Raw genomic sequence first — 23,383 nt, 5'->3', positions numbered from 1 at the left:
AAGCACCTCCTCTCCCCTGAAGAGAAACAGAAAGAGTGCGTGGAGAGAAAAGGGGACTGAGATTTGTTCGTTTCACTTTTTTAAAGTAATTTAACATTTAAAAAGAAGAGTTATCACGATTATCATGATTATTATGCAATTTATTTATTTTTAAGTCTCTCTTTTCTCAAATGGCACTTTTCCTGTTGATGTTTTAGTGGGAAGTGTTGGTCACTGAGCTCCTCACATATTAAGAACAAAGAGTGAAACTTACTTTCCAAATATTGGATCAAATTGCAGATATACAACACATTTAGGGTCTTGAGTGGAAATCCTTGTCAAATCTGCATCACATGGATGGAAACCTTTTATTTGCATGTCACAAATAGTCCGCTTGACTATTTTATATTTCCATTTCCGTGTCGTTTTGATGAAGATAAACCACCAGTCATATCATGCCTGTGACCTCTGCGCCACCTCCATCTGCACCACAAAGAGCCCCAATGTGGCGCTGCAAATCACATTAGCACCCACTCAGCACGGAGCGCCGTCGTTCTGTGTGACACACACACGCATGTGCGCCTTAGCTTTCTGCAGCGAGAGGGGGAGGAGGGGGGGGGGAGAAAGAGAGGGAGAGAAATAAGAGGAGGGCTGTGCGCAACGTCGGTGCCAATAGGCTCAGCGCTGTCTAATTAAAACCCTACCACGTAATACCCCCCCCCCCCCCCCCGGTTTAAATCCACCCCACCGGGGCGCTCAGCATCTAAACACACACCGTCCCAATCGCCCATCGCGTCCCGACCGCCGGAGGAGAGGAATCAGCCCCAACGACACCGCTGCCTCCCGGAGACATGGTTCGCAGGGCTCGGCTGCCGTAGCCAAAGGACCCCAGCCCCCTCCTCCTCCCCCACACTCCCCCACTGCATCGCCCCCCCCCCCCCCCCCCCCCCCCTCCCCTCCTACTCTGCCAGTCTGCGTGGAAGGAGGAGAAGCAGCAGCAGCAGCAGCAGCAGCGGTGAAGCAGAAGGAGGATCCGGCATCAGCGGCACCGCGGGGAGAAGAGAGCGTCTGCAGCCCGAGACGAGCATCCGATAGCCGGTCACAAGTCCCGCACACCGGCCCCCCGCTGCACCGGAGGACGGAGACCATCCTCCCCGCGACAGACGCTGCCTCGGCTGCATCGGGTAAGGGCAGAAGGGCGGAAGGGTGGGGGGGCATTCGTGTAGTACAACGCAGACGTTTAGCCCTCCTTGACGATGCGCGCTTTACGCAACGCCGCCGCGGGTGTCGCGAGGGTCGCGTCGGGGGGGCTTCTGGAGACGCGACGCGGGCGCCTTTGCCCGCATGTGTCGGATTGTGTTTGGGGGACAGGAACCGGCCGATGGGACCTGAACCCGCCCCGCGGGACTCCTGCGGGGGTCGTTCGGTCGCGTTGAGACAGACGCCGGTGCTGCGGGTTGATCATCTGCTTGGATCGAGTAAGTCAAAAAAAAACCCGGAGCCGCTCTTCCGCGCGGGCCAATAGGATGAGAGTATTATTTATTTCTTTTATGAATGACGCGAACGAGGATGGATGCGCGTGGTGCTGCTCTGTGCCTCACGGCCACGAGGAGCATTCATCTCAATGACAACTAGGAAGAGAAGAATCGGACCCTCGGAGTCGCCTCCTTAATTCGACCTTCTCGGAATTACGAGCTACGTGAATTCTCTTTGAGGAATGTGGGTCATTTTACGCAGCGGTGGTTCCTCTTATAGCAACAATCAGGCTGTAACTTTGTAAAGATGTGCCTTATGCATCAGAAGAGTAGGATTACTACAATGTGAGCAGAGTCAAAGTTGTGTTGCTGTAATGCAGCGTGTGCTCTGTCCTCTCAGCTCCGCATCGCGTGCGTCTTGTGCCAGATGTGGAATTTTATCTGAAGTGGAAATCTCTTCTCGTTGGCAGTGGTTTTGTGGTCAATAAAACAGGAGGCAGCTGGGGGGGGGGGGGGGGGGGGGGGTGCATGCACCGTGACACCTTCAATCCCTCACCAGGTTGTTTTGGGACTTCTCTCCTTTTCCCTCAGACGACGAGAAGAAGAAGGAGAAGAAGCTTCACCTCTTTTTCTTCCCCATATGCCACCCAGCTGCGTCCGCACCACCCAGTCAGATCGAACTGGTTCCCGTCCTGTGCAGAGAGTCAGCTTACCCGACCCCTGCGGGGATGTTGGGAGGCGTCACGTGAAAGCCAGTTGGGGGGGGTGAGAGGTCAACGTGGCCGTCATTTGGGGGTGACCCTGGGGGGGGGGGGTGTAATGGTCACGTGGGGCACGGCGGCCCCCGAACAACTTGATCCATATTCAGGGGAAGATCGCTCCACTCGGCCCCATCGGGCTGATGTTTTGGTCTGGAAGGAGCGGGGCTTAGCCTTCACGTGCTAACGCTAGCGGTTACATAAGGAAGATGAATGTGTAACGGGGTGTTTCTCCCTCCCGCCTGCACACACACACACACACACACACACACACACACAACTTGTATACGCACACATCTGAGCAGATGTTAACCCTGAGGTGTTAAGCCCCAAGCTGAGGTGTGTTTCATTGACTCCGGTGCTGTGCGATGCACTTCTTGCAGCCGGGTGTTTTCTCACACAGGTGACCTTGCCCTCGTACGTCACCGCGGCGGGTTTGCCCCCCCGACCGCTTGTTTGCGCACAACCCCCGAGAGTCACTTTGGAATAAGGAGTCTTCCTCGGGCCGCTGGTGGATCACGGGATGGAAGCACATGGCGGCTCGGCCTCTTGGCTTTCTCGCTCTTTGTCCTCCAGAGAGACAAGTGAAACCTTTGAATGCTCCCGACGCTTGGAGACCTCTGAGGAGCCAGAGAGGCCCCCAGGCTTTGGGTCAGGGTCCCCCCCCCCCCCCCACACCTACTCCCCTTGCATAGGAATGCTGTTTGTACATCTTCAGGCAGCAGAGGAAGGCCAGTGGAATTCGGCCCATGGAGAGGAAACAAGTTGTGTTGCATTTGTCATTTGCCTTTTGCATTTATTTCAAATTATCTGATTTTCATCTTAAAGAATTCTAGAGAAGCTCCTCTTTAAACCTTTGCCCAGAAATGTGGTCATATCTGTCCAAAAAAGACTAAACATACACAAAACAATCTGAATATGAAAGTTGTGGAAGTGACATTCCACTTTGTTTTTGTTGCTTTTAAGGTCGAAAACATTCAAATGTTACTTATTTAATGAAAACATTTTTACTGCCCGGCTTTGGTTTGATGAGATGTTTTATTATTACAAACACCAGAAGCCTTTCTGACAGCGTCGGCCTGCAAAAAACATCCCCGCAGTGACCGAAATAGTCCCGATGACGTCAGCGCGGCGTCCTCGCGGTGCTTTCTCAGCCGTGACAAAGCTGCTCTCGAGCCACAGGAGACATTACGCGGCTGTAGCCGTCCTCATGACGACTTAAGTGGATCTCGCGTGCCCTTTTGATGCACCACAGTACCCATAATTCACGTGCCGCGGGGCATCCCGGCTTATCAGATCTTTGCCAGGGAACGAGAGAGCATCGGATCCACCTCGAAACGGAGCTCCTGCGTCCCTGTCTCCACGCGTAGGGGCCACGTGGCCCCGCCGGGGTCGACCCCAGGTCTGTGACCCCCGTCCCGTCGTGATGAGGCCCACGATGAGGCCGAGGGAGAGCGGCTGCTCCGCTGGAGGTCCCGAACCAAAGACGACACCGCCGCTCCAATTTGTGAGCACTTTGTTCGACTGAAACCCGAATCATTCAGTCACTTTTTAGGAATTATTATCGGCTCTTTTGGCTCGAATATGTAAACAAATCGTTATTGTGTTTGATGTCAATTCAAACCACATTTCTGTTTCACACCAATTGAAACTAAATTATTATTTCCATCATTATCGACCCGAGATCCTCATGGTTGCCTTGTCAGAGCAACCCGGACCATATGAGTGGAACATCTGTGTGAGCAAACCAGATGTGGAGCTTAAGCAACATGATTATTCCAATCCCCCGTCGTACGGACGACGAGCTGCTGCCAGTGAATCCAATCAAAAGACGCTGGGCCGGATTGATGTGATACAACTGCTGCGCGATTCCGCCTCTTGTCCTCCAGCAAAAGCGTCGGAAAACGAAATGAGTTGGAACGAGAAAGAGGAAAGAGCATCGAGTCGAAGCAGTGAATCGGCCCGAGGGCGAGTAAGAGAATGACGACTGATGAGGAGGTTTGAACGAACATCGGCGATTAGGAGCTCAGAATGTGGCCTAACGGGGAGAAAAGCGTGCGTGAACCACTGTGTGTGTGTGTGTGTGTGTGTGTGTGTGTGTGTGTCTTCTGATGAGACGTGTTGGAGAACACACACTCAGAAAAGAGAGGTCCTCTGTTTCGTTCCCAGCGCTCTGCTCCACGTCCTCTCCGCGGGGACGATCACGCCGGCAGTATTTTGGGATTATGAAGTGCGGTGAGTTTTATCGTCGGCGTCCTTCAGTCGGACTCAGGAGTCTGTCCACTTGCCCGTCCTTGGTCGCCCTAAACCTCCGGATGAGTGTACTAACGAGGACGCTCGGAGCGAAGCGCGGGGGGCAGGGTGGACGCAGCCTCCGTCTACGCTCCTCTCGTTCCACCTCTCCGCAGAGCCAGATTACACCTACACAAAGACACGCGGTCATGTGGTCCCAGTATCAGCGGCAGGAGGGATGTCCGTCCACTGGAATGTGACCCGTCCCGTTTCATGGGAGCCTCCTGTTTTTCCTCTTTGGCTGCTTCCCCCGATGGTTTCGACTGCGGCGACTTGTTTGTGTGTGTGCATCCTATTGATCGCTTAACTTGTCCGTTACTTTTGCTTGGTTATAGACGGCTGTCTGTAAACGGTCCTTGTGGGACATGAAAGCTTTGCTCCACCCGTTTCGGTGAAGAAAAAGGACCAGGTGAGTCTCTACCTCGGCCGCACGCATGGAGGCAGAGTGTGTTGTTTCTTCTCCCGTCCACACGAGAGTGGGGCGGCGTTTCCACGGTGACGGGGGGCGAAAGAGAACGTTCCTGTTGAAATATTACAGCAGCGTCGTACCATGACACCGTCAATTAAGCTCAGCCGTTTCCCTCTGGCCCCGACTCTCGCAGCCTCTCCGGGCAATAACAAAGGGCCGATCCGAAATAGAAAAATCAATGTGGCGCCGGCCGGCTTGGACGCGTTTACGAGCAGCTGTAATGACTGCAGACTCGTTGCTGGTGCAAAATCACGTTGCAACCTGCATCTGTGGCGCTGCTCCCCGGAGCCGGGGTCCATTAAGCGTGACGTCCGCCTCTCGGGCCCGGCGAGCGATACTCTTATTATGCAAAGCGCTGCGGTGCGTGCGTTTGTGTCTTCCCCCCCCGGTACGTCACGCACACAAACACACAGCGTGCATCCTTGAGGTTTAGAGGATTCGCTGTGGGATATCTCCACCACGCGTCGGTGCGACAGGCTCGCCTGGCGAAGGGCGAGGTCTCGCTGAGTCGGCCCTTTCGGTCGCCGAGGGTATTTTTAGACGCCGGCCTCGCGCTCGTTGCTTTCTGCCAGGTGGGATTCAGGTTGTCGTCGGAGTCGAAGATTCCCCTTCATCGTTTGACCAGAGCCCCTCACACCGCTTTCCCACGTCTCCCTCTACACCGGCGGGGGAAATCGTAACGCGCCGAGGGGGGTTTGTCGATCTCCCTCGGACGCGTCCACATTGGTTTTATCTCCACGGGGCCAAACAGCAGCGAAAAGGCCTGCTGGGGTGTTTTGGTGACGGGGACCACGTGGCCGCGCTCCAGCCGGTCCCGTTCGGTCCTGTTGCCGATTTCCTTGGCAGAAGCGGGACGGAAAGATCTGGAGCAGCGACAACGGGGGGGGGGGGGGCTCAGGCAGCGGCGCGCTCGGCCCGAGGCGTTGAGCGGAGATCAGGGGCTGTTAGGAAACGACAGAATGACTTTGCCGTCGTTTTATTTTGGCGGGGCCAGAAGGAGGAAGGACAACAGAACGGAGTCTGTCAGCGTATTGATTGCAGCTAAGGATAGAAGTATATCATGATCCTCCTTCAGCTCGCGGCATGAATAGAACTGGCGCCCCCTGAGGGGAACCCGTCGGCGCTATGGATTGGTTTAGGGGTCGGTCACACAATGTCACATAACCCGTCGATGGGAAACGTGATTTATGATTTGGTCCAAGAATAGAACTGATTTTTCAAACCAGCAAATGTCCCCGTTGACTTTCTTGTGAAAGCGGAAGCCATTGTTGGGCCCACGTGGAGACTTTGTCCTTCCTGAAAGCTTGGATTCAAATTGTTAGCTGCCTCATGAGCGCTGGCTGAAAAACAACCAGCATTAAGTTCCGTGACGGAGGATCTTGGTTCAAACTGAACAAACCTGTTCCAATCAGCTAATTGATTCCTGATTTCCACGTCGTGTGCCGCGTGCGTGCCTGTGAATGTCGCATCACCGGTGAAAACTGCTCCACTAATCTGTTTATAATCCACGGGATTACGCTGATCGCTGTTTGGGTGCCGCGGCGGTAATTATTGGACATGTTTTGTTGGCATACCTGAAAAAAGCGTCACACGCAAACACACAGGAATCCGGCTTTTATAATGAGTTACACAGCAGCTTTAACATCTGCCGTAGCGCCCTGACTAAAGGTTGGATTATTTTACAGGAGAGAACAGTACTGACGTCTATAAATATCGCCGCGCCCCGCGGGAGCCGGAACCGAGACTAGAGGTCGAGCAGAACTCCGGGCCCCTCTTTCTCTTTGCGATTGTCGCAGTTGACCCTTTGCTAAGTCCCGCCCCCGTAAAGCAGACTGGCCAATGGTAGCGTTGAGTTGGCCGGGCTTGGTTTGCACCCAATTGGGCGTTATGCTACGCTAGCTAGTAAAGTGTGCTAAATGTCCTTTTCAATGACCGTTACAGCAAATAAAGTCCCGCCTTCCCTCGTGGGGACGATGCTGTTCCTTCATTTCATGTAACATCAAACCTTCTGTCCTCAGCGGCCCTTCGGCTCCACGGCCGCTCCGACAGCTTGACGCAGTAGCAGCGGGGGGGGGGGGGGTCGGGGGGCTTAACGAATGGCTCAATTCCTTTCGCCTGTAACTCAGCAGGACACGTTTCACCTATTATCATCGTCGCGCAATGCAGAGAGGGAACCGGCTGCTCGGCTCAACTGGTCGGCTGACGCGTTACGCGGCTACACGGGTGGATTCTGCGTTGCCGTGTGCGAAGATGAGCTTTCTGGTGTGAATATTTCATGAGGGAAGGCAGCGAAGAGGCTAGAAAAATATGACATAAATATTACATCAATGAATATCTTCTCTCTCCTTGTTGCCATCAGCCGGCTTGTATCTCTCCCCTGGAAGGAAACACAGAAGAAAATGTGTGCTGACATGTTTGTATGCTTTCTTTTTTTTTTTTTTTATTAAAAATATAACAGCAAGAGAGATTTTTGTGTCCTGGACATCGGCAGAGGAGGACACTCGGGTCGTATGCTGGGGAAACGGTGTTCTTCTATAATCACTTCGTATTCAACGCAAACAGGAACGCATTCATCTTTGTCGTCGTTTTCCCGCAGGTCTTAGATAACAGAGTTTTTTTTTTACTTACTTCCGGACGGAGGACATTAAGCTTTGTCCTTGTGGTCCAGTTGGAGGTTGCGTAACGAGGTCGGCCTCCTCCCTGGTGGCGGTCTGTGTTCCTAAAAAAAGGGAGGTCTGCCGCCGTGGTCCTGCAAGTGTGCGTTAAAATCTCAATCACGTGTGGCGACGTAGTGAAAACACTGAGAACACTCTGCAGGAATGGACGACCATCGAACAAGCAGGAGGTCTTTATAGACTCAGAACAAGTGTCTCTTAATGTGATTATGATGATCATATTATGATTATTATTTCCGTTCTCTCCTCCCAAGAATGACATCGACGATCTGAACGATCTCCGTCCCTCTTTAAGGTTCCGCCCCCCCCCCCCCCACCGAAGCCTTTTGATCCCTCGCTTCTGCACATACGTGACCTTAAGTGTTGCTTCATCACTTTCTCCTTCGCCAAATCATTGTGCGGTTTTCACATCAGATGCTTTAGATGAAACGAAGGAGATGGCAGAGTACAACGAGGCCTCTTCAGGAGTCATTATCAGGATTCGTGCAGCAGGGGAGAGAGCTCCACACCGAGGACCAGCCCTCATTCTTATTTTTAACCGCTCCCTGAATGTCTTCTCCTTCAATAACTCTCCGCACCTTCAACCGCCCTTCTTCTTCGTCTTCTTCTTTCCTCCCGGTCCCTTGAGATGGAAGCGAAGCGAGTGAACTCATTGGTATTGATCAGCAGCTTGATGCCGAACGTATCAGTAAGCAGGGAGGACGCAACATGCAGCGAGCAGACGATGCGTTTGAATCCATTATTTACACGGAGGAGCTGCCGCCGAGCGTCTCCCCAAAGCAAGAATGACGCATCTTAGTCTTCATCGGTGACGATCTTTCCATTTCCATCACAGGCTCACTTCTTCGTGGCCGGGATTAAGCTCACCGGAGGACTCCCCGATAGTTACGTAAGGCCTCAGATGACATCACCGTGACGCCTGTTGTCTTATCCGTCGCCATGGGAACAGGCGGAGACCCAACTGGGAGCCCCAACGATCTCTGCTGTTCTTCTGAAGACCCGTAATCACATCTGCGTCATCGTGACCCAACAGTATGTGGCAAAATGCAAGGGGGGGTGGGGGTGAAGGCACAACGAGGGGAGTGGAGGAAGAAAATGAATGTGTTGGTCCTCAGGTGGTCTCAGATTGCTGCTCTGTGAGAAGATGCAACGGGAGGCTGAAGACACTCGAGAGAAAGAGATCAATGGCACTTGTCATTTCTTTGATCTGTTCTTTTCACTTGGTATCAGCTCGACTTCGCTTTATTCTTCAGCCGCACGTCTCTTCAATCCCCCCCCCCAAGGGCTGAGCTGTTGGCAGACTGAATTTTCTTTTCTTATGAGAACATTAAACCAGCTGGGGGCGGGACGGGGGGAGAATGTCTCTCTAAAGCGTTGAATTGGACTTTTGGACTTATCGGTCCTCTAACCTTTTCTGACGTTCTCCTTCTCGCATTCCTCCGACCCACTTTATTTATTGCAAGTTGTGCTGACGCCGTGAAACCGGCCTTTTATTAAAAAAGAAGACGGTCTTATGTGTTTTTGTTGTTTCAGACGGTTTGTGAAATTTGCAGTAAAACTTCAGTCCTCCTGAAGGAGCAGCCGAAGCAACTCAATTCATTTTAGTGTCCACTGATGGGCAATATGCTGCTTTAGGGATTATAGGGCAATAAAGTGGCTTCATAAAAAAATAAATTCCATTATAATATTGGCACAAAACATCTGGTTACTGGCTGCTTAAAATAACTATATTCTGAATCACACCTCAACGGTTTCATTAAAAGTTGTGCCTTGATTTAAATTCTATTAATTAGATTAGAGTTCGTCAGGTTTGAAACCGGGAGTTTGTTGCTACTTGGTAATTATTATTCATTATTTTCTATTTTCATTGATCTCTGAACTCCGATGCGATGACGTACTCCGACTTTCTATCATCCAACAAGGCTCTCTGTCTCTGGAGGAACCGCTCATCGCCGCTGGTGATCCGCCGTCTCCTCCGCCTCCCCTTCCGTCCACCGCCATCCTGTGCCTTTGCACGTTTTTGTCTCCCTCCGTCCTCCGTCTCGCCCTCCTTCCTCCCCGGCGCAGGGATCATCGGCCCAGATGTTGGCCACCCGCTTAGTGGCTCTGGAACAGATGTTGGAGGGGCAGAGTCTGTGCGCGTTGGGGGCTTCCACTGGAGAGAGGGATTGGCGATCCGTGCCTCATGATGGAGGGACGGTACGAAGCAGGGTTGGGTTTTTGAGGGGTGTTTGTTATGGCGAGATGCGCTCATATCCTGAGATGGCTCGGAGCGTTGCAGACGCCGCCCCATCACTGCCTTTGTTCTGACCAGAGGGAAAAGGAAAACGAGGGCGGCCAACTAACCCGAGCAAATGAGATTAGAGGAGATGTGTACTGTCGATTTGAGACGACAGAGATAATAAGAGATCATTATTTTTCCCGCGTTGTGAAGGTTTTGAAAGGTGTTTTCCAGCGATCGTCCCTCATCACACCCCGGCACAGTCTGGATACAAGCAGCACTATTATGCCACGTGGCAAAAGCCCAATATATCGCTTCCTATGTCTCAGTGTGCAGCCGGTCCCCGAGAGGAGGGACGGAATCATAATCGATGGCTGCAGTTATCCCTTCAGTAGCCTGGGAACTGACTGCAAGCGTCAGCGTCAGTGTTACGGGCCTTTAGTGGAGCCCGTCGAGGACTCAATGTGAGTCGGACTTTGTCAACTCGAGCAACGGGGCGATCGGCCGTGTGGGTTTTGTTTTGCAGGGAAGCAAATCAAAGACCTTCGACAGCCACAGCGCCGGTTAGTTTATACCTCATCAGAAGGTGTCCAAGCCCTGTAATTGTAATACGACTGTAATTCAGATAACCAACCCCCCCCGCACACACACACACACAGAGGACACTGCTTTGAAGGTGAAACCCTTTTTAATTAGCTGCCTACTGCAGAGGAGGAAAGTTGTTAGTTGATCTTTTTCTCTGCACTATCGTCCATGAAATGCAACCAAAACAACTTAATTGCTCACATGAAGTCTAAAAATGTTTTCAAGTGAAAGAAGCCGTATTCAGGTTGTGTGTTCATGCGCAGTTTAAAATAATATCAATTATTCTGTTTGTAAGTTGATTTATTGTTGTTTATTGTAAGAACATTGTCACCTTAGAAAGACCTTAATTTGTCAGTTAATTTGCAAAAAAGTACTTTTTAAAGAGTGTAAGAGCATTCATTGTCAAACGCCATTGTATTGTCATAAAGCTTCTCTTCAGAGCTGAGACGAGGATTATGAAACGAAAACACACACACACACAAACACATGCACGGCCACATAAACACACACACAGTCACACACGCAGCAAACAGCTGATTTGACACAAACACGCAGCTGGCCAGATAAACCCGTGAATGTGATGAGCGGGCTAACGCTTGACGTCACGCGGGTGCGTTAAGGATTATTTCATGTTCTGCTCATGCGAGGCAGCAGTCTGAAGCTGCGTGGCGTTGCGTAACATTCCGTGTCGAGGGGTCCGGGACACGATGTGACTAAGTCTGAATTCTGAATGAGTGAAAGACTTTCTGTGCTCTGCACGGAGATTTAATTTGCAAAAACTCAACCCCTGTGTATTCCGGGTGGTCGGTAACAGACACCTTCCTCACCTCTCGCCGACAGTGTCTCTCTCGTTGAATAATTGCTCTTTTTTTGGTGGGTGGCTCCGGTGACGTGACGGTGCTTCTCGTTGGTCACCAGAGGTCACCCATCGCTCTGGCTAACTGCTGCTGACGGCGCGTTCCTCTGTGCCTCTGACTGACAGGTGGGGAAAAGCGGCCTGTCCGGCGCTGTAGACGCTGTTGTTGTCAAGGAAACCAAGAGTCCGGTCCCGTCGCCATGGGGAAACAGAACAGCAAGCTGCGGCCGGAGATGCTTCAGGACCTCCGGGAGAACACAGAGTTCTCCGACCACGAGCTGCAGGAGTGGTATAAGGTACGCTGGTACTAACCCCTTAACCCTAACCCTTAACCCTAACCCCTTGAAACTAACCCCCTAACCCCTTAACCCTAACCCCTAACCCTAACCCCTTAACCCTAATCCCTTAACCCTAACCCCCTAACCCTAACCCTAACCCCTTAACCCTAACCCCCTAACCCCTTAACCCTAACCCCATAACCCCCTAACCCCATAACCCTAACCAAGAACCGTACTAACAGTACAAGTCACGCTGTACTATAAACACTGTTATTTACATTTCATGCAACCACTACAATTGACCGGCCGATATTAAACATATTAAAGCATATGATTGTTTCCGTTTTAGAGATTCAACAGTTTTAGGTATAACGTGTATAAATGATCTCTGCATTGCTTAGTCGTCTTGGTGTATACTCATTTCAGCAGTTAACTTCAAGCAACAACAGTAAACGGGTTAACACTGAAAGACAAAAGCACATACGACTATCAGAGGTCGTGGCAGGTGCCTGTCAATCACAAGTTAACCCCGCCCCAAGGCATACCCATCCGGCATCTCGTCCTGTGTGCGGTGTGTTTGTGTCACTTCTTTGCTGCTTTATGCGCGGATTAAACCCATGCAACAGCTGTGTAAGCCGTCCCCAATAAGAGCTGTGCATGATATCCCAGCACTTCCCCGACTTTACGTCCCACTGAACCCGGGTCTCTACGGGAAGTGGTGCTCGCTCTCAGCAGATTAACAGCTCCAGGATGCTGGAGACGCCGTATGGACTGCAGAGGATATTCCACGCGTGATCTCACGTTGTTTGACAGTTGATCAGAAAAAAGTTGTGTCGCTCTCTGATACGACAAAATTAAGATAGTAAGTAGTAGAAACACTGGCTTCTTGGGCACAAAGCTAATTTATCAATGTGCCTCCCTGAAAAAAGGATCGAACTGCTTTCAACCATCCAACACCAATCGTCATGTGGATGAAACGTTTCCTGGATTTGAAATGGTTAATTTGGATCTGATGATGTAAAACGTCTTTCCTCAAGGAGATGTACTATATTCTCCAGGACCAACTCATTTCCCCGCCGTCTGTCGTCTTCTCCCCAGGGCTTCTTGAAGGATTGCCCCAGTGGCACCCTGAATGTGGAGGAGTTCAAGAAAATCTACGCCAATTTCTTCCCCTACGGCGACGCCTCCAAGTTTGCGGAGCACGTCTTCCGAACGTTTGACACCAACGCCGACGGGACGATAGACTTCCGGGAGTTCATCATCGCCCTGAGCGTGACGTCACGGGGCAAGCTGGAGCAGAAGCTGAAGTGGGCCTTCAGCATGTACGACCTGGACGGAAACGGGTACATCAGCCGCGATGAGATGCTGGAGATTGTGCAGGTGAGCAAAGGACTCTGGGTATTGTTGTTTCTGTTGGGGGCCAAGTTTGTTGACAAGGTGAACGGTATTCAAGGTCCCTCCCGTAACAAGGACCCACGAGAACACTTTTTATTTAGTATTTTGTCGAGAACCCCTTTCTTCAAAGAACCCTTCGTATTTGCAAAAGTCGTATCTAGAACCCACGCTGGAGGGTTCCATCGAGGACCCTTCAGTGTGAAAGGCTAATGCGGTGTAGTGCAACACACAACAATAATTGCTCACAATCACATTTCCTTTGGGGGAAGGGGGCTGATGGGTTTCCCTGTCAACACTCATATTATCAACAGGCCTTGAAGAACTCTTGTCTTCCCGAGAGGGTTCTTTGGATGAAAGGGCTTTAAGTTCCACTCATAACCTTTGAAAAACAACTTAACCCAACAAGAACCCGTTTGGATCCCTTATTTCTAAGAGTGTAGGAGATGTTTGTACTCTGGCCCAAGAGTAAACCGCAATAACATCATTATTTTGTCCTCTTGTTGGCGAGTCTTCTACAGTGTAAGAGGACTTTTTCAAAAGCTGAGTCATAATTGTCAATCCAGATAAACTGGCGCTGCGAGCGCAATTAGTGGAGTTCCTTACGGTTATTATAGGGGCCACAAACAAATTACAGTAAGTTCAAAAGGATCCAAAGCAGAGACACATGACGTGTGTGGTGACCCCAAATTATGTCATAAATATATTAGTTAGCAAACTTAACGCATTTGTTAACCAAATACGATCCTTAGATTTTGTGAGCACTTACACTCACTTGAATTATGCAAGTTGGTGCATTCATATGTTCAAAGAGGCTCAAGCACCGACGTGCAAAGACTTCCTTAGACATCCTTATCTTAATGTGCTGACTGCAGTGTTGGCTCAGGCGTGGAGGCCGTTAAGCACAGGGCTCCATTAGTGCAGGATGTAATCCTGTCACTGAAGAGGAGAAATAAAGACGTGTGGAGATATTTGCCCATGGATCTCGCTGTGTGTGCGTCTGTGTGTGTGTGTGTGTGTGTGTGTGTGTGTGCTTCTGGGTTCTCATAGATTAGCGGGTTAAATTTAACCAGAGTTCATCCCTGAGTGTGCAGAATACCGGGATCATCCTTAACCTCATTACGGTCCGTTGGATGAGAGAGGAGGGGCCCATTGAGAGACACAGACTGTGTCCTCGTGGAGCGAGAACGATAACGATCTAAGACACCAACAAAACATGAATGAAAATGCACGTCATTATTAACCTAATGTATAACGAGGTTATTAAAGAGCTGTATGGCGGGGTTGCTGTGTTACTCAAAACCTGTGTCATACACATAATAATGAGTCTTATGAATCAGATATCAATGGCAAACATCCGTAAATCAGGTCCTGATCATTAACTTTTTAACAAGCTTTCAATTGCATCGATGTGAATTTCTGTGTGAATCGAGTTTGTCCGCGGTTTGAATAAATATTTCCTCTTGCACACCACGATTAATCTTTCTTTCTAAGGAAGACGTGGACTTTTATAGCACAAGAGAGAAGGTCTTACAGCCGTTACCAAAGAGCACAGAGGGCTTATGTTGTAAAAGCCCCCTTCCCTTCTAAGGATGCTGCAGTCAGTTTTAACACCTCACTCCCCCAGTGGAGAAGCTGTGATTTAATGGGCACGTAAGCTGACTGTAGATCTGCATCTGAGGCCGGCTGATTCTCTTTCTGCTCACTTGCAGAGGTGAATTTAATGCTGTCAGGGGACACGAGGAGCTCGTAACGATCCGCAGATGAAGATGTATCAGATCAATACTGTGAGCTCTGCTTGTAACCCCCCCCCCCTTCCCCTGATGGCATGTGTCATACGTGTGATAGCGTGGTTTGATAGCCATGAGGACCCGGGAGCAGCTCTTGGCATCGGGAGTAACAAGTGTCCTTGAATCGTGTGGACTTTAGAAAGCGTGTTCATCAGCATCTTGGAAGCTGCAGCGGCTTTATTTTTGAGTTCTTTCCTGCTGAGTCTCCTTAATGGGTCCCTGACGGCCTGAGTTCACTTATCTTTCTGTTCTGCCGCCCACCCAAAACCTCGTCCTCCTGCCCCTCGCCTCCCCCTTCAGGCCATCTACAAGATGGTGTCGTCTGTGATGAAGATGCCAGAGGACGAATCCACGCCGGAGAAGAGGACGGACAAGATCTTCAGACAAATGGACCTCAACAACGACGGTGAGACGAAATATTTCTGGGCTCCTGGTAAAACTTTTAATAGAGGTTCTAGCTTAAACAAATTCAAAGGGTTCTACCTAAAGCCAAGTGTCATGCCTGGAAACATCTATGATTCATCCAAAACCCCTACATGGTGATAAGAACCAGAACCTTTCAACCGTTTAAGGGTAGCAACAAGAACAAGGGGTTCTACCAAGAAATATTCCACGGGGGATGTTTCTACCAGTAATGGTTCTTTGGATAAAAATGGTTCTTGACAGAAGTGTCTCATGTAGCACCCTTGAAAAACTCAACAAAGGTTCTTCAGAAGCATATGGTTTTGGAACCAACATCTCTCAGGGTGGAAACAGGTTTTTTTGTTAGAACCCAGGATTGCATGTATTCCTTTTTTATATAAAACAATGTAATACATCCTCCCGTACACTTCAAGATATAGTCCCTTCTATTCTTTGACTTCGCAACACAAATCTGAAACTGCTCTATATCATTTAACAAGTGCACGTTTACATAATGCATAACAACACAGTATTGGCAGCATAACTGTTCCTCCCAAAGCTCTTGTAAATGACTCGGCAGAATCATTAACCTATAAGATGAATGTGTTCATCAATACAGGACAGAGTACAGAGGTCTTTATGTAACACAGTCCTCCAAAATAAATACTGATTTTTTTCCTTTTTTCTTCTCTCTCTCGCCTGCAGGCAAATTGTCCCTGGAGGAGTTCATCAAAGGTGCCAAAAGCGACCCCTCCATTGTGCGGCTACTCCAGTGTGACCCCAGCTCGGCCTCCCAGTTCTGAAGACCCCCGTCCGTCCCGCTGCGACCCCTTTGCCCCTCACCCGCGCTGTTGCTTTTGAATCACTCAAATCAATGCATGATGGTTTTCTCGTCTCTCATATCTATTTTCTTTCGTCTGTTTTGTGTGCGAGGATGGAGGAGGGATTTTAAGGAGGATAAGAAAAGCCATCGCTATCATTTTGCTTTTATTTTTTTGTTATATTTGGAAAAACTGATGGGACATTTGAGGACGAGCGTTGGTGGCCTCCACTAATGTTCCTGGATATCTCTCCCTCTCTCCCTGGAACGGTGGATTTCCAAGGAGCTCGTGACAAAGTGTGGATTTTTCTGTCCTCCGACACGCATGTACATCATGTATATACTGTATGTCTCTGTACGTCACAAGATGAAGGTCTCCTTCATGTACGGTTCACTCTCTCTGGCATTGAAAAGGCAGTATTATGTAGCACAGCTTTCCTTGTCTGATCAGAGTGGTCGGCGAGGATAATGGGGATTTTACTGCTATATGATCTTTTGCTGAAAAAAAGAAGGCCTAAGAACCCATTTGCTTTCTATTGATATCTACTCGCATTTTTGTTATTTGTTTTTTAAAATGAGAAGTTATTTTTTCTTCCATCCAGCTGTTTTATTTATTCATTTTTACTTGCTTTTAATCTGATTCCAGTTTACAGTGACAGGGAGAGAAAGCGTGAGATGCGATGGATCCCTTTGGGAGCCGTGGATGTGTTTAGGCGCTGTAGACGCTTTTGATCGACACCAGTAGCACATATCGTTTGAGCCGCCGCGTGTTTGTGACGTACGGGCTGCGCATTCGCCGCGAATGTAACGTGTGCATGTGAATCTGCAACTGTGAGCTCGCGGCTGACTTTCACAGAATTTACATGTTGTGTTGTTTCCTAATTTGCAAGTATTTAGAAGTTCTTTCGACGACGAGCAGTGAGCGTCTGAGAGAGCCGCAAGCCGTCGCCGTGCCGCATGATCCCACCAACTGACCACTTCCACAGGGACGGCTGACGCACGTCGGCATATTTTTGTAGCGCCGCAGTATTTGTCTTGCTTTGGCACTACCCACCCCCAACAACCCCACAACCCCCCCACCCTCTGACAGACAGAGAACTCACCAAGGGCTCGCTCATCACCCTCCAGCTGAATGCTTTTATGACCTCCCGTCAGTTAGACGAAGGGACTTGTTCCGCGAGTTTTCAGGGTTTCCCCGCGTTGGTGGCCGTGTTCACGTTGGCGCGTTAGATCCGGCGCGGTCTGCTAACGCGACATCGGGAGCACCGAGGGAAGTGGAGCACGTCGACGGCAGACTGCCGCTTCGGACGTGAAGAAAAGATGCAACTTGTAAAAGGTTCAGACATGCAGGCACCACTCACAAGGCCCCCATCGGCTGGGCTCCATTCACATCTTCCCTTTACTGAGGTCAGGCATGAAATAACTATAGTTACTGGTTAGTTCATATTTGCAATCAAAAGATCAGTGCATAAAACATACTGCGTTGCCACAAAGTATATGAGAAACGTCCCCTTTGAAAAGGCTTCATTTCAACCGAATACCATAATTCTTGGTGGTTTAGCGTCTCCACAAAGGTGTAGACAGACTTTACACATCTGTAACAAAATAAACTAACTTGTGGGAATCGTCTCTTTAGCTCGTTGGCGTATACCGGACTTCACAGACAAAACATGTGATTTATTCATTTCACTAGCTCACAAACCAAATCAGTGAATGCAGCGGGGGGGCGAAGTGAGCTCTCACCGCCGGTGCTGCCGCGTCCGCACATTAGGCCGGACGTAGGAAGGGCAGCAAACATCGGCGCGGGAGCCTCTTCTCTGGGATCCCGAAGTGTCACTGCCTCCGCCTGACAGGATAAGGAACACCAGTTGCAGGAATCCGGCTCGGCCCTTTTTCTCTCTCGTCGCTGCCTCTGAGGAACCGGTACCCTGCGATGGAGAACGACCCCACCTTCTTTTGTTCTTCCTTACTAACCTCCTTTTACTTCCTATTCTTTCTGTTGCATGGAAACCTCTTGCGAGGATTGTCATGTTTGTTCCAATGTATCTGAAATTGATATATTGAAATATACTTATGTGTTTCAAAGCTGCCCGTGTGGACTGTTTACTCATTTCTGGTTGTTTGACTTATGTAAAGAATGCACTGCGCATGCTGCCATTATCACATTTTAAGTTCAGCAACCCAACGCACATGGAAGGATGCAAAACTTTGAATAAATACTTTATTTACGTGTCGACTTGCAGTAGCACTTTGCTTTGGCCTATAAAAGAAGAGGCGCACCCAAACAGATGAAAGCTTGGACGTAAGAAAACGTTACGACTCGTCGCCGTCACACCTCTGCTTTCGTACTTATTAATCAAACGGGACTCTTTTCGCTTTTACAGAATAAACAAAACACAAATGAACAGGTTGTTCAGTGAACTTTAAGTGGGGTTTTTCACAGAATGGGCACTTTATGCGAAGTTAAATTAAGCTTGACCTAACTCCATTGATTGAAATCAATCTGGTCAGTTCTGAGCAAAACTATTCTATTAAAACTGAACGATTTGTCCGACGCGTCCATTCAGAAACAGAAATAATGTGACCCTCGTTAGAACAGCGATACATGAGCTCCCATAACGGGCACCCTGCACAACTAACCTGAACCGCTGCTAATTAAAGCATCCTTTGAGTTCACAGCTTTCGCTGCACTGACTGAATGATGATTGCAGCTCGCACCGCAGTACACACACGTAGAACGTGTCCAACGTGTCTAAATCCAGAAGCTGGACCTTTCCAGCGTGGCCCTCTGCAGCAGTCGGTGCCGCTCCGGGGCCCTTTGCAGGCTTCCTCCGTCCGGCCGGCGGAGCAGCCGCTGCTCGGAGGGAGGGAGACTCTGGTGCTGATGGGGGGGAAGCTGTGACCGGCGAGGAGCTTTGTGCTGCCGCCTCGGAGGTTCAGAGGAGCACCTTGGAGGGTTGGTGATGCTTCTAGGAGGTTGAGGCGTTGGAGTTTCAGTCTGGCGCGTTGGGGCGTCAGTGTGGCGCGTTGGGGCGTCAGTGTGGCGCGTTGGGGCGTCAGGGTGGCGCGTTGGAGCGTCAGTGTGGCGCGTTGGAGCGTCAGGGTGGCGCGTTGGAGCGTCAGTGTGGCGCGTTGGCGCTTCAGTGTGGCGTGTTGGAGCTTCAGTGTGGCGTGTAGGAGCTTCAGTGTGGCGCGTTGGAGCTTCAGTGTGGCGTGTAGGAGCTTCAGTGTGGCGTGTAGGAGCTTCAGTGTGGCGTGTTGGAGTTTCAGTGTGGCGCGTTGGGGCGTCAGTGTGGCGCGTTGGAGCGTCAGTGTGGCGCGTTGGAGCGTCAGGGTGGCGCGTTGGAGCGTCAGTGTGGCGCGTTGGCGCTTCAGTGTGGCGTGTTGGAGCTTCAGTGTGGCGTGTAGGAGCTTCAGTGTGGCGCGTTGGAGCTTCAGTGTGGCGTGTAGGAGCTTCAGTGTGGCGTGTAGGAGCTTCAGTGTGGCGTGTTGGAGTTTCAGTGTGGCGCGTTGGAGCGTCAGTGTGGCGTGTAGGAGCTTCAGTGTGGCGTGTAGGAGCTTCAGTGTGGCGTGTAGGAGCTTCAGTGTGGCGTGTTGGAGCTTCAGTGTGGCGCGTTGGAGCTTCAGTGTGGCGTGTAGGAGCTTCAGTGTGGCGTGTAGGAGCTTCAGTGTGGCGTGTTGGAGTTTCAGTGTGGCGCGTTGGAGCGTCAGTGTGGCGTGTAGGAGCTTCAGTGTGGCGTGTTGGAGCTTCAGTGTGGCGTGTAAGAGCTTCAGTGTGGCGCGTTGGAGCGTCAGTGTGGCGTGTAGGAGCTTCAGTGTGGCGTGTTGGCGCTTCAGTGTGGCGCGTTGGAGTTTCAGTGTGGCGTGTTGGAGCGTCAGTGTGGCGTGTTGGAGCGTCAGTGTGGCGTGTTGGAGCGTCAGTGTGGCGCGTTGGAGCGTCAGTGTGGCGCGTTGGAGCGTCAGTGTGGCGCATTGGAGCTTCAGTGTGGCGTGTTGGAGCTTCAGTGTGGCGTGTTGGAGCTTCAGTGTGGCGTGTTGGAGCGTCAGTGTAGCGTGTAGGAGCTTCAGTGTGGCGTGTTGCCGCGTCAGTGTGGCGTGTTGCCGCGTCAGTGTGGCGTGTTGGCGCGTCAGTTTGGCGTGTTGGAGCTTCAGTGTGGCGTGTTGGAGCGTCAGTGGGGAGAGATGGAGCAGCTTCCTCCATCGGCCTCACCACATTGATCTACAAAAACAAACGAACCGTTTAGTTACATTTTGTAACATATGAAAGCTGAGTTTTATCATGGAGATCTCACCGCTTGTCTCAAGTCCCTGGTTGTCTTCCTGTTGCGGCAGCAAGTCAGACCCAGGAAGGAAAGACACACTGCAAAGCACCGGGCGGAAAACACCATCTGGGTGACACAGGTCAGGATCAGAGGCACCCACAGGATCAGAGCGGTCCTCTGGGGAGAGATGGAGCGGAAAAGATAGCTTAAAATGCGCAGCTCAGAATGGATCAAACAGAGGGGATTCAGAGAGAGAGGACCTGATGTTTGTGCTCACAGACTACAAAGAGGGTGAGAGGTAAAAGAGCTTTCCTTGGAGCGCATGAGGAATTATTATGGAGAAGCACAGAAAAATGATTTAAACTGGCCGGAACTTCCTTACTGGCTCTAAGCTACAGCTGCTAACATCAGAAGCAGAAGCCCGAAACCCCTGGCAGCCATGATGGACGGTCCCCTGTCCTCTTAACATTGTCAGGACAGCATGGTCTGAAGAACTGCTTTACCTCAGACTAAAAGATAAATCTTTATTTTGGTTTAGCGATTTTTAAAATTGAACCTGAGGTAAAACTCTGACCCGGAAGCCGGGCGGCAAACATTTACACCGGGACGCCTCCCTCGAGTGTGAATCCAGCTCAAGACAAAGGTCACTCAAGTGACAAATTGTAGACGACTAGCCGCGCTAAAAAGGCCAAAGTGGTGCTGATGCGTGACGGCGTCTGTGAGGATGAGCGGGCCGGACAGTCACACACACACACACACACTTCAGAATGTGCAACCGCGGCGTTGCGTTTGTGCCGACGCTCGGGCCGTTTGAAGGAGCTCGCCGCCGCAGAAACCAGGAAAAGGTCAGAGGTCACACCCCGCCCTCTCGTGACTCACGTAGATGCGCGTGGGGTCAAAAGGACACTCGTCTGTGATGCCGAAGTAGCCGACGGCGTCGGGGAAGCGGCAATGGGTCAGGAGGTTCCGCCCGTCCCGGATGGCGGCGCTCACCGCGGACACGGAGAGTCCGACGGCCGAGGCCGCCGCCGTGAGCGCCGCGGCCAGGCTGACCGACAACAGAGACCACGTCTGGAGGCGAGACACAGGAGGGGGGATCAGACGGCTGACGGTTGATGAGGCGCAACTTCCACAATGCATGGTGGGAAAAAATGAGGCAAAAGTAAATAGGGGAAAGGACGCTTTGTGTAAACGTGAAGAACGTATTCCTCTGTGGAGCAGATTGACGGAGCAAAGCAGAGAGAGGAAGTGGGACGAACACTGACCAGGCCTCTGCTCTTCTTGTTTTTAGACAAGACGATAGCCAGAATACCGCCGACGATTCCCTGCAGAGACCAGACGGAGGACATTCATATAATATTCACGTCGCTCTCTATTTGCAACCGTGAACTAAGCGGTTTGAACGAACATGTTTACCCACCGTGAAGCATTTTAAATGTCTTTTAGTTCCTCTGTGGGCTTTGAATGTCGGTAGAAGAAAACAAGCACTATTTAACTTTACGTCTTTACTTTAAGTAACGATTGGAACGATCAATTTGAGATTATCAGATAAATGTTTTAAGGGGGGAGATCAACATATATCCAACAAGGGGGGTTCAAAAACCCAAAGATGTCTGTGTGATTCATTTTCATGGTGTTTGCAGCCCTTTGTACTGTAGATACATTTGCGGTCTAAGTGGCCATCCTGGAGACACGAATGCAGAGATGTGTCACGAAATGACGGCCGAGATCCCGCCTCCTCCATCGTATTCCCGGGGGACTCACCACGAGGCCCGAGGCGAGGGCGACCACGTTGGCGATGGCGTGCCCCGTGGCCCCGGCCTGCTTGTTGATGCCGACGTGCCGGAGCACCACGCCGTGCATCAGCGCGCCCAACAGGAAGTTCACGTGACCCAGGAGGAGCACGCACAGGCCCATCTTCATCAGGGTCTGGGGCACCTCCAGGCTGGCACAACACAAACCTGGAGGAGACACACACACACACACACACACACACACACACACACACAGGATCAGCAGAGACAGCGAGGTCAAGCGCCCGGCGGCGATGACCGCGGTGTCAATGATTTGTGCTGAATACACAACCGCAGGACGGGCTGCAACAAAAACAAGAGGGACGCCGCATTTGACACGCGACTAAAATTATGATTTATTATTAGCAATTTTTGCCAATATGGCACATGAGAAAAAAAGATCACGATATAGCATTTAGCAATTGACAAAATAAATAAATATTGGAAATAATCGTTAATAATAAATCATTATTTCTTTACTCCAGTGTGAAAAGTGTACAGACATCTTTGTATTTAATTTAGAACTTTATTGCAAAATTAATCTTTAAAAAATGACAGTGTGTTTCTTTGTCTCCATGCACGCAGGCAAATACAGAATATATGAAAATAGTTCCATGTAGAAGTATAAACACAAGCGGAATTCTTATCACAGAGACAAAATGTATACGGAGAACTAAAACAATTTTTTTTTTTAAACATTTAGGGACAAAAGTGTGTCCATCGGCTTCATTTAACCCCTGAAAACAGTGACATGGTATTTCCGGTCAGCATGACGATTAATACACACCTGTGTCCGTGTGAGCCTCAAAGACATTTATTTAAAAGTAATTAATTAAAAGGACTCTGTGTCGGTTTCATCCCAGGAAACATATCGATTGATGAAGGGATTTAAGCAGAAACTCCTAAAGATGAATCGTCACGCTTTACGTCACAGCTCGTTTGCGTACAGGTGTGCGCAACATTCCTCACAAACTCATCACGTCTCCCGTTTAAATGGATTTTTACAAAGTTGCGAGAAACGTGTCGTCTTTTACCTGCACGCGTCATCTCTGTGAGCACCATCGGGAGAGATTATCGCCGTGTCCGAGCGGCCAGCAGCCCGCCGCCCTCCGTCACCCAGCGGGACATTTTTCAAAATAAAATACCATCACATGCAAGTGTTTCAGTACATGGCCTCCAGATGATAAACGCTGCACTGTGTTGAGGTATTAGAGACCAAAAATAAATCCAGTCATATTCCCGTATTTTTAAATATTACCTTTATTTATTTATATTTACTGTGCTGTACTTATTTTATTAGTTCCAGTGAAAATCAGACTAAAAGAAAGAAACATGA

General features: G+C 50.1%; 2 protein-coding genes across 3 annotated transcripts; one reads left to right on the top strand and one right to left on the bottom strand.

Moving 5' to 3' along the window:
* Nucleotides 1–601: 601 nt before the first annotated feature.
* hpca (hippocalcin) lies at nt 602–18,077 on the top strand. 2 transcript variants are annotated; one of them, XM_040187851.2, is made up of 5 exons: nt 602–1,163; nt 11,437–11,606; nt 12,687–12,968; nt 15,071–15,176; nt 15,878–18,077. In XM_040187851.2, exons 2-5 carry the CDS (start codon nt 11,511–11,513, stop codon nt 15,973–15,975), a joined length of 582 nt encoding a protein of 193 aa, XP_040043785.2. In that variant the 5' UTR covers nt 602–1,163; nt 11,437–11,510; the 3' UTR covers nt 15,976–18,077. The 2 variants fall into 2 exon arrangements, with proteins under 2 accessions (XP_040043785.2, XP_040043788.2); XM_040187854.2 differs by lacking the exon at nt 602–1,163 and adding an exon at nt 9,711–9,847.
* A 122-nt stretch (nt 18,078–18,199) lies between these two features.
* LOC120825967 (uncharacterized) lies at nt 18,200–23,213 on the bottom strand. The gene is made up of 6 exons (XM_040187849.2): nt 23,082–23,213; nt 22,019–22,215; nt 21,520–21,579; nt 21,134–21,325; nt 20,285–20,431; nt 18,200–20,211 (listed from the first exon to the last, which is right to left on the bottom strand). Exons 1-6 carry the CDS (start codon nt 23,107–23,109, stop codon nt 18,745–18,747), a joined length of 2,091 nt encoding a protein of 696 aa, XP_040043783.2. The 5' UTR covers nt 23,110–23,213; the 3' UTR covers nt 18,200–18,744.
* Between the last annotated feature and the right edge of the window lie 170 nt (nt 23,214–23,383).

The sequence above is a fragment of the Gasterosteus aculeatus genome, chromosome 10 (assembly GCF_964276395.1).
Source record: "Gasterosteus aculeatus chromosome 10, fGasAcu3.hap1.1, whole genome shotgun sequence".
NCBI classification, from domain to species: Eukaryota; Metazoa; Chordata; class Actinopteri; order Perciformes; family Gasterosteidae; genus Gasterosteus; species Gasterosteus aculeatus.
The sequence above is the reverse complement of the archived record's forward strand: the minus strand, read 5'-3'. Positions and strand labels throughout refer to the sequence as shown.

Bases quoted from the DNA above. Each gene is read 5' to 3' on its own strand.
- hpca (XM_040187851.2), top strand. From the start codon at position 11,511: ATGGGGAAACAGAACAGCAAGCTGCGGCCGGAGATGCTTCAGGACCTC. The intron at 12,969-15,070 runs GTGAGCAAAGGA...CTCCCCCTTCAG, and splicing joins AGATGCTGGAGATTGTGCAG to GCCATCTACAAGATGGTGTC. The intron at 15,177-15,877 runs GTGAGACGAAAT...TCTCGCCTGCAG, and splicing joins AATGGACCTCAACAACGACG to GCAAATTGTCCCTGGAGGAG.
- LOC120825967 (XM_040187849.2), bottom strand. From the start codon at position 23,109: ATGGTGCTCACAGAGATGACGCGTGCAG. The intron at 21,326-21,519 runs GTCAGTGTTCGT...TCTCGCCTCCAG, and splicing joins ACAAGAAGAGCAGAGGCCTG to ACGTGGTCTCTGTTGTCGGT. The intron at 20,212-20,284 runs GTGAGATCTCCA...TTGTTTTTGTAG, and splicing joins CCAGGGACTTGAGACAAGCG to ATCAATGTGGTGAGGCCGAT.